Genomic DNA, 11,057 nt, shown 5'->3' with positions numbered 1-11,057 from the left:
AGAGGCTGGATGACTGCTTGTCAGAGATGTTTTTAAGTGGGATTCCTGCTCAGGTGTGGGCTGGACTAGATGCCTTCTGAGATCCTTTTAAGCCCCTAAATTCTGAGATATCAAAATTAATACAGTCTGCTGTTTTTCCAAGGCATGTATACAGGATATGATGATAGAAGGCATGCTAATACCTACTTCTGATTCCTCTGGGTACCTGATGAATCATGAATCTTTATACTTTCATAATGAATCTAGAAAACAAGTGCTAAAGAGTGTGAAGTCTTGGACAAGATCCTGCAGACCTTAAGGGGGCATCGGTAGTGGCTTCCTCAGTGCTGTTGATTAAAGGCAAGGACTTCAGAAGAGAAAGGCAGATTTGGGAAGGAGACATATGGTTAGCAAGGAATGGGTTTTGGATTCCAGAACGTTGCTTAAAATATAGGCATTATGGACTCCTGGTCAAGAATAAAGATCACTTAACAAGGGCTAGTTTAAAAAAAAGTATCTGAAGTCTTACAAATCTAATAAAAATAACTTTAAAATCATAAGAAGGGAGATGATGGAGAAGACTGCTTATAGATACCACAGAAAGTAGCTATCATGTAGGAAGAATAACAGCAGGGATGCATAGGAAACACAATCCAAGAAAAGAGTCAGGAATGAAACCCATGTCTGCCTTCAGATATTGTCTCAGCTCATTGAGGCTGCTTTGAGACTTCGCAGCTTTTGTTAATGAGACAGGCTGTTCCGTAATGCTAAAAGCAATGGACTTTTGCGATGGGCATGTTTAAACTAACACAAAAGAAGGCACAAGGCCCTAAATAGGATGCTGGGGCATGGGCTAAGAGCAATTAAAGACATAGCCAGCAAGGTTGCTGCAGCCTAAGTTATGATGTGATGCTCTTTTGGCCACCACAGAAGGATGAGTGTCAAGAGGTCCTGAAAGAGGCTACTTTCTGGCCTTGGTACATTCAGGTATGGTCAAGAAAATCTCTCATCACTCTTTCTAGTTTGAAAAGTGGTATGCTAGGATGGTTCTTCCTTCATGCTTCAGAGCACCTCAGGAATGGGGGCAGGGGTCAGAGTTTTATGGAAAGGAGGAGGCTGAGATATTAGAGAATGGCCAGGGAATGACCCTGATTGTCAATCATGGGTCACGGAAGATTCCAGCAAAAGCAAGGAGTTTTTAAGTAGGAGAGTGGTGAATATTACAGTGAAAGCCTGTAACACACAAGCCTTATGAATGGATAGACAGATCTTGGAGAGATGTCCCCCTAACCTCCACCACATACATAAACATTAGGTTTTTCAGATGATCACATTCCATCTCTGGATTATCAGCTTTCATATTCCACTCATTAGACTGAGCTCCTTGAAGGCAGGGACTGTTTTTTGCCCTTCTGTGGATCCCCAGCACTTAGCACTATGCCTGCCACATGGAAGGTGCATAATAAATCCTCATGGACTGACCCATCACAATGTAAGCTCCTTGAGGGCAGGGATTGTCTCCCTACTTATATTTGTATTCCTAGGGTTTAGCACTGTGTCTGGCACATGGCAGACACTTAATAAAAGCTTTCAACAGACAGTGACTCAAGGCAACCCTACAAAACCGGGCACTTAAGTCCCTATCCCCTCACGTGGCAGCCTTAAACTTGCCCGTATAACAATAACGTGAAGGCAGGAAAGGAAGCACACCGAATCATTCCTATCGTTTTCAAGGGCTGATTCTTGGTGCAGTTGGTTCAAGGGTAACAACCTTCTTTTCTTAATTGGTCACAGAGGTGCCAAGGAAGAGATTAAAAAACAGCCACCACCCAACATTTTGGGGGAATTTGTGGGTTTTTAGTATTCTTTTCCTCCGTCCCTGAGCCTCCTCCACATTATCATGGAGACACATGCATTATATGCTGCGACCTTGGCCTTGGTCAGCAACATCCCTCACAGTCAGGTTCTTTTGCTGCCTGCCACTCAGGATTGCTCATTACATTTGCTGAGACAGCTGGACAGATCTTTAGTATTATGTAGTTACATCCCTTAATCCTTTTTTGATTGCTGAGAAAGATTAGGTCCAGGATATCTAATCCCTAGGTGGGAACAAGCATTTATTAAACACTATATGCCAGGCACTGTGCTAAGTGCTTTATAGATATCATCTCATTTGATCCTCAGAACAACCCTGGGAGGTTGGTGCTCTTATGATCTCCAAGTGGAGAAACTGAGGCAGACAGAAGTTAAATGATTTACCTAGCATTGCACAGGCTGGATTTGATCTCAGGGCTTCCTGCATCCAGTTCCAGTGTTCTATCCACCACTGTTCAGCAAGCACCAAATCAACAGCCTGCTAAGCTTTCTCCCCTTGTGAGGGTCCAGGTGGATTGCTGCTGATGCAGTAGCACATTCCCTCATCGGTAGTGACTTTAGAGGGGATGGGCAATGAATCTGCGACCTCACTGCCACAGCAACTCCAGGGTGAGGAAACTTCCCCTATAACCAATGTAAATTAGCACCTTATTTGCAACTCGAGGCTTCTGGGAAGTTGCTTAGACTAGATTGAGCATTGAAAAGTGAAGAGACTTGTCCAAGGTCATATAGCTAGTACTCATCAGAGGAGGCACTTGAACTTGGCTTGGAGGCTGTCTCTCCACCATGCCACACTGCCTCTCCTGATTTAGAAAGGTGACTAAAATAGAAGTTCAGTGCACCGCTAGCCAGGCATCTCTTAGCCTGACACTGAAGAGGCTGATGACATTTGCCAACTCCTGTTCTTTCCTTGCCCACATGCTTTGCCCTAGGTTCATTGATTAAGAGGTGCCTCTGCCAATAAGAGAAGAAGATTCTCCAGCATTCCTATCCCTTACATTCTATTATTGGCTCTGGTCTCAGGGGTCCTCCTCTTCAAGGTGGGGAGGAAGTAAAAAAAAAGTATGCAGAGAACAAATATGAATCAGCCATGGAAGAAGCTGTTTTATTTCTGCACACAAAAAGAAATCCTAAATAATCAAGAATCGCAGGAGAATTATAATCATTTAAAAGGCAGGTAATATTCAAGCCTCACTGGGATATTTGCAAAAAGGCTGGTTATTAGCCCATTTGCATTTCATTTCCACTGAAGATAGATTGAGCGACACCAAGTAGGCTCCTTTCTGTGGGCTTTTTCTCTGCCAGCTGGCAACTCCTTCCCTCTCTGCCACCGCCCATATTTTTGCACCAATTACTTCAGTAATTGATATACCACAACTTGAAGTGCCGGAGAAGGGAATTGTTAACTTTGAGGTCTCATGAGACCTGATACCAAAGGAAAGGAGAAACAAACAGCAGGTGGCCCCATGCCAGACACAGGCTTGCCTAGGAGACCATGGTTTATGGCCCAGTCTGTGAGTCAAAAGGCATACCCACCCTACTCCACCTAAAACTTCAAGGGCAGCAGAAAGAGGCCTAGGGTGCAAGGATCTCTCTTTTAGTCAATCCACGGATTTCAAGCTCAGCAGCCTGAGCCTTAGCTGAGTCATTATGGCCAGCAAGATGGTGCCAGAGGATATTTGTCCCTGCTCCGAAGTGGAGGGGTCAGGGAAGGACCCCTCCATCATGCATCTCTAAAGGGGTGCTACAGAAGTCTTCAATCCAATAGAAAGCCAATAGTCAAAAAGCATAATAAATTCTGCAGGAATCTATCTTCCGCAGGTAGTTCTTCAAGCAGGTAGGGGAAAACAGCATCTGAAGTCAATACTACCTTAGGTCATCCCTTTCTCAAATCACAAGAATAGCACAAGAGTGTCAGGTTTAAAAAAGGCCATAGCACCAAGACTATGTTTTTGCCAGGCATTTGCAAAAACAACCTTTTGAAATGTGAGTGGGGCTTCTTCCTGCATTTGCTTCAGGTACCCTCAGGCTTTTAAATTCTTCCTGGACTATTCAGCTGCTTTTCACATTTCAAAAAGATGTTCCTGACTTACATACCTATCTCTCAGCAAAACTCAACAATTTTTTGGAGAAAAGCCTTTGGAAATTGAATACTGATTGAATTTTACCTCTGCTAAAGATTCTCCACCTCTTCAATTGGGTTTTGCAACTGAATAGGTCAGGGGAGGGGAGGCAAATAAAATAGATACAAACAACTCTGTCTGTTACTGTGGTGGCTTCCCTCTATCTGTCCAGAAGAAAAAAAAAACATAGATTACTTCCAGCCACCTGCCTCCCCAAGGTGTAGTCCCTTACCACTCCCACCTGTCCTCCCCACTGAAGGGAACTGAGGTGATTTTCTGAATAGCTTCTGTAGACTCTGTTCCCTTATCACAAAAAGAGAGGAACCAGGTCCCTATGATATTTCCCTGTTTCTGCCACTGGATTTGGGGTTCCCATTCTTGGCAGGTACCACATTTTCCCAAGCTAAATTATTTGGAGACACCTGAGTGGGGGAGAGGGGAATGAAAGGAGTGTGAAAGACAGAAACCAGAACTAGGCTTTTCTACTATTTGGGAAGCTGGGGAGGCTGGGCACCCTGGGCATACCTTGACCACAGAAACCTGGCAAGGTCTCCCATCCAATAAACATTATAAGTTAGCAGTCTATACAATCAATATTTGAATTGCATTTTGTAGACTCCAGAGAAAACAGAAGGTAGAAGGTTGGGGTTTCAAGTATAATGGAGCTTTAATCGAGACCTGGAGACTTCTTTCTTCTCTGGACTTGCTACAGGCCCCTTATATGAGGGTTTACCAAAATGGCACGAAGTGGCTTTCCCATGTTGCTTTTTCTTTGTGAAATGCCACAGAATTACAAATGGAGAGAAAGGGCACACAAGTGGGACAACAGAGAAAGACGAAGGGAGAGAAACTGAAGAAGGAGAGAAAGATAAAGAGAACAATAACCATGCTGGGGGAGAGGGGTGTGCTGGATAAAGGCAGTGCTAGAGAATGAGGATGTGAAAGGGAAGCACATCTGACCTTTTGCAAAAATAAACCTAACTTCTGGTACTGAATTATGTCCCACTATTTGGTGGCTGCTTTGAGATTTAGAGACTTTGATGAAAGAACACTAGCTATTAATGGTTGAAGTAACAAGCCTTTATTGCAGGTAGATTTTAATTCACCTGAGGGAAAGCACAAGGTCATGGGACACACAGGGGTGTGTGGGGCAGTCAATGAGAATCCAGGGAAGTTGTAGCAACCTGGATACGAAGTTCTTTGGGTAACAGCAGGAGGAGGAAGTGGGTCATGAAAGTCCCAAGAGATTGCTGTCCCAACTTGGCACATCCAAGTCATGCAAACTTTCTGTCACTTCCCCTGTTGGGTGTGTGTGATGCCTGAGTCTTCCATCTTTCATAAAGGTTGCTCAGAGATACAGGTGAGGGCTGACAGTTTTATAAAGAGGGATCTTATGCAGTCAAGTCTTATTGGTTTCCCACCTTTGATGTCATAGGAAGGGAGCTGGTCAAATGATGTCCATCTTCCTCCTTCGTCCCTCCCTGTCATTGTCAGTCATGGAAGATTCCAGCAAAGGCTGGAGGAGAGGTCATGTTTACAATAAACTCAGCCTGTCAGTCTAGACTTATGGAGCTTGAAACTAGAGGGTCTTTTAAATGACCATAGTTGTATATATACAAATGCACAAAATAAGTCAACTTCAACCTCACAGGAATAATCACTGAGACTCAGTGGGATGGGTCCATTACTGGACTCTGGCATGTTGTGTTCAGCTCTAGGAGCCACCTTTTAGGAAGGACATTGATGAGCTGCAAAGTATCCAGAGGAGGGCAACCAGGGTAGACAAAGGCCTTTGGCGGTGGCTTGTTCTCCTGAGCCTCAAGAGGGCAGAAATTTTCAAGAGGTAAATTAGGGCTTGATGCCAGGAGGAACTTCCTAACAGAACTGTCCAAAAGCAGAAGGGATTGTGCTGGGAGGTAATGGGAAATTCTAGAATTGGTATTCCAAGAAAATCCCTGGTTGGGTGTTTCAGAAAGGGTTCTTGTTCAAGTAAGAGTTGGACAGCAAGACTGTTGAGCTCCCCTGCAACTCTGAAGATACAGGATCCTGCAAATGTGGATCTGGAAGAATATACTTTATTCAGAAGGAACTGGAAAGGCAGAAATAAAGGATATATATGCATATGTGTATATATACATATTTGCATGTATGTGCGTATATATATGCTAAAGAGGCATTCTCTATTAAGGTAAATTCATGTGAAGAAATCCAGTAATCTGGGTTTGGGGAGGGGAGTTTGGTGATGAAATTTCCACTCCATTTTAGAATGTGTTATAGAGTAGAAAATGAAAACTGGGTGGTCTGGCACCCTAGCTTTGGGTGGGCAGATTTCAGAGATCAAAGAAAGGATGGATAGGATTCCATGGCCTAAAATTTTTCAGGGGAAGTCAAACAAGAAAGCTTATGAAACTGTCAAAAAATAATAAACAAAAAGAGAACTTTTAAGAAAAAACATAAAAAAGGTAGAAGGTAGGACAAGTAATAGAAGATGAATGTAAAAGTGAGAAAGATACCTATAAGAACAGGATTCAAGAGAGCTGTAGCTCAAAATCAGGTCAGGTTGGGGGTGAATGCTAATCCAGCAGGGTGACAGTGATGCTAGCATACGTATATATAGTACTTTGAATTTTCCAAAGGATTTTCCATATATTATCTCATTTAACTCTCCTGGCAATCCTGTGAAATAGATGCTATTGTTCTTTTGCGTTTTATTTTTAATTAAATATATAATATATATTATATATAAATTTTCCCCACCACATGTTAAAACAATTTTTAACATTTGAGTTCCAAATTCTATCTCTCCCTCCCCTCGCCCCCTCCTGAGCCAGTAAGCAATCAGATATAGATTATACGCATGCAATCATGTAAACCATTTCCATATTAGTCATATTGTACAAGAAGATGAATAAAAGCAAAAGAATGAAGGAAAGTGAAAAATGGCATGCGTCAGTCTGTATTCAAATGATATCAGTTCTTTCTCTGGAGGCAGAGACTATGCTTCATCACGAGTCCTTTGGGATAGTCTTGGATCATTGCATTGCTGAGAAAAAGCTGCTATTATTCTCCCCATTTTACAGATGAGGTAAAACTGAGGCTGAAATGACTTGCCTGTGGTCACACAGCTGACAAGTATATCAAACAAGAGAATGAAGCCATGTCTGTACTGACTCCAGGCTCAGTGCTTCATCAAGTTGACATATGTAAAGTACTTTGTAAACCTTAAAGTGCTAAAAAGTGCTAATTGTTTATTCTGTTATTATTATTATCATTAGTTTTATCCACTGTGCCACCTAGCTGCCCAGCGTGATGCTTGTAGTGCTAAGCTGGGCTAGTGAGGAGGACTGGTTATTCCATCTCATTGTCCCCCACCCAAGGTGGAAAGATGGTACACAGGCGTATAGCTAAGGAAGTCAGAACAGGGTGAATGGCTAGTACTTATGACTGGTTCAATACCAACTTTGCCCAAGGGCACTGGCCTTGACCATTTGTTATTTAACACTGTTTATCAAAGGATAAAGGCCAAAATTGTGTATTTATGACACCAAACCAGGAAGGATTGCTAATGTATTGGATGGAAGAAAGGGTATAAAAAATCATAGTAGCCTGGAACACTGTGCTTAATTTAACAAGAAGGAATTTAATAGAGATAAATAAATCCTCTTCGAACTAGGAGATGGGGGAGGCAGGGTTAGGTAGCAGTTCATCTGAAAAAGGTCTGAACATTTTAGTGGCCTGCAAGCTCAACAGGAGGTGCCATTGTGATATGGCAGCCAAAGATTAAGAGGGGCAGAGGTCCCAGGACCAGAATGGTGAAGAGCAACGCTGCATTCTGCCATAGTTAGAATACTCCTGAAGCATGCTGTTCCATTCTGGACGCCACATTTTAGGAAGGACATCGTGGATAAACTGTAGGGTATCCAGAGGAAGGCAACCAGGTAGGTCAAAGGCCTTGCTAGATATGGGTCAGGGGAAGGTAACTTAGGAAGATAAGTGTAGTCAAGTATTTGAATGTCTATCCTGTGAAAGTAGAATTAAGACTTGTTCTTCTTGGGCACGACTTGGAGGAAAAAAGCATTAATGACATATAATGAGGCAGTGGATGACCTGCAGCCTCTGACCCCCAGCTCCCAGGCCCAAGTGATGATTACTGGTGTTTCTGCAACCTGAGGTTTGTGGCACCCTATTTTGTATTCTCTGGAGTTGGGTTTGGGGAGCTGGGGGAAAACCCACGGGTTGGATGCCAGGGAACTGTTAGCCTGTGGGTCAACTTGTATCTGACATACTGAGGCTCATATGTGTTACTTGGCAGTGGCCCCTTAGATTTCTGCTCTGATCTCTGAAGGTCTGACCAGAGGCTGACCTGTTGGATGAATCAGGCTTGGTCCTCACCATCTCCTTCCTTCCCACCATAGCAAGACCTCTCCAGACCCAGCTGTGCCTACCCAGAGGCCCACCCCTTCTACCCTCCGGTTGTGGCTGTTCTTGATGACCAGGAAAGCCCTGTCAGCTCAGGCACTCCTTGGGCTTCCATACTAAAGACCACAAAGTCCCTTCCTTGCTGCAGGTGTCCTGCCTGCCCTTAGTGTTTCAGCCAGGCAGGGAAGGTTGGAATCCATTTTGCCACATTCACCAAAACAGCACTCACCCAAGTGCTAACCCTTCCTGGTCCAGGTTTGTTCAGCATGAATTTTATGGTGTAGTGGAAAGGAGCATTGGAATCAGAAGACCTGGGTTCAAATTTTGACACTGCCACTGGCATAAGTGTGTGCCTTCAGGCAGGTCAGTCTTCTGGTCTGAACCATAGTTCCCAAAAAGATGATTTCAATAAGGTCTGTTTTAGCTCTGATATTCTAAGACTTTATATGAGTATGGATGATTCTGTTGTGTTGTTGGGTTCTCAGGCTAGCCTACAAAAATCTATTTCATCCCTAACGTGACCACTTTTCAACTACATTGTGGAATTTTTTAGGTTAGCCACAAAATAATAGCACGTACCTCCCAGGGTGGTGCCTGGCACATAGGAAGTGCTATATAGATGTTAGGTAATAAATGTTGTTATTGTTGGGAACCTAATAATCATTCGTAACATTCTTTCTATAGGAAACATCAAGAAGGTATTTCATGTCTTCACCAGCCCCTTGCCCCACAAGACCCAAAGAATCCAACCCTTTCCTCTAGCTGTAATGCCTATGTCCCACCAAGCATTTCTCTTGACCTGTGGCATGTGGCTAGTCCAGCTGTTTGTAGGCACAGATCAAGAGGTCTTGGGAAAATAAGCTAATCACAAAATGAGAAGGCCAAAGCTGATAGGATCTTAGAAGGATCTAGTAAAAACCCCTCATTTTATATGAGAGACTGAGGCCCAGGAAGGAGATGGGATTTGGCCATGGTCATTGGCAGAGATAGGACCACATTTTAAGAGGATAGGTAGGGGAAGGTGAATTGGATGATTTCCTCTCAGGGAGTAACTGCAGTGGCTGGATACTGAGGTTTCTTTGAGCTCTGTAATTCTACATGCCATTGTTCTGAAAGGTCTTTGATGCCATGGGTATGGGTCCTTCTTTCCAAAGACAGGCCCTGACCCGTTCCCACACTTTAGTAGACTTTCATGGGTTTTAGCCAAAAATACAGATTCCCTGGTTGCCAATCCTCTGGAGAAGAGCTGCCCTACATTTAGCTTGGCTGGTCTTCTTATGCCATACACACCTGTACTTCTGCTGTAGGAGAAAGAATGATAGATTTGGAGTCCCAAGACTGGGTTGAATCTCAATTCTACCTCTTTCTACTTATGTGTCCCTAGAAAAGTCAATCTCCCTTGTTTTCAGTCTCTTCATTTGTAAAGAGTTAGCCTAGATTATTTACAGGATCTCTTCTAGCTCTAAAGTCTAAGATCCCATTTGAAGTCTACAGGTTGGTTGGATGTTCCAGAGCTCAGGCCCCCACAGCATAGCTTTCAAGACCCTGGAGTCACCTCTATGTCCTAAAGAGATGTTAGAGGGTGATGGATGGGTGTTTCTATGAACCTATAAAATAAGAGAGTCCAAATGTGAGCAGTGTGTGCTGTTTATTGTAGCTGGTAGGTATGAATAATACCCTGATGAGTGACCCTGGCCCTGAAGGTGAGTCCTGGGTGGGTGGGGTCACTGGGTCTTCTCCAAGACCAAACCTCACCTGATAAGTTTGACCCACTCTCTTCCCACCTCCCATCCTCACCCAATAGCTTGCCAGGGACCTGCAGGTGTCTCTCAGACCACAGTCCTGGGAGAACTGACCTGGGAGGGACAAGATGCCTGAGAAAGGTGAGCAGGTGGAAGGCCCCTGAGGTCTAAACATAGTCTTTGTTCTCTGCCTCCTCCTGCTCCTCTTCATCCTCACACTCTTGCAGAAAACCTTGGATTTCCAACAGTCTCTGCCGGCTGTCCATCCTTTCCATCTCATCATAGTTAGGTTCTCTATCAAAGACCTCCTTCAGGGAGCTCCTCACCACTCTCTTGTACCTGGCCTTGAACTCCTTCAGGAGGCGCTGGGCCTCCCGATACTGCTTCTGATCCTCCAGCCTGCGTTCGGCACGTTTCCGTAGAACAGAGCCTGGGAGCAGAAACGGACACCTTTCTGCTTCTATATCTTCTATGCCTGGCCCGGGGAGTCCCTGGTGGGGATGCCCTTAGTCTGAGAGGTTTCCATACGGTAATGAGAAAGGAAGAATTGGGTTCTAGTCCTGACTCTCCCACTAACTTGCCCTGTGACCACAGACAAGTCACTTCCTCTCTCTCGGTCTCAGTTTCCTTATCTGTAAAATAAGCAGGATCGACTAGGGGATTTCTAAAGCCCCTTCCAGCTCTGGCCTTTTTTCGTCCCATGACTAGATAGTCCCAAAGATCTCATAAGCGTTCCTCAGGAATCTAGCTCATCTTCCTTCACCCAACATTATTTCTTCCTCCTCCTCTCCACCCCTCAGGCTCTAAACTTCTCTTTTCTCAAGATGAGGGAGAAAATTAAATCTCCCTGATCCAGGACGAGGCATATGGATATGTGTGTATGTTTGGGGTGCAGGATCAGGGGGTGTAGTCTGCCTTC

At 44.1% G+C, this 11,057-nt stretch overlaps 1 protein-coding gene across 1 annotated transcript in view; it reads right to left on the bottom strand.

Moving 5' to 3' along the window:
- Positions 1-10,305: 10,305 nt before the first annotated feature.
- The window catches only part of XRRA1 (X-ray radiation resistance associated 1), a 112,936-nt gene continuing 112,184 nt past the window's right edge, over positions 10,306-11,057 (bottom strand). Inside the window, exon 18 of the mRNA XM_036745822.1 lies at positions 10,306-10,568. Coding sequence (XP_036601717.1) covers positions 10,306-10,568 — 263 coding nt within the window. The remainder of the gene's footprint in view (positions 10,569-11,057) is intronic.

The sequence above is a fragment of the Trichosurus vulpecula genome, chromosome 2, assembly GCF_011100635.1.
Source record: "Trichosurus vulpecula isolate mTriVul1 chromosome 2, mTriVul1.pri, whole genome shotgun sequence".
Lineage (NCBI taxonomy): Eukaryota > Metazoa > Chordata > Mammalia > Diprotodontia > Phalangeridae > Trichosurus > Trichosurus vulpecula.
This window is presented reverse-complemented; position numbering and strand designations above follow the sequence as displayed.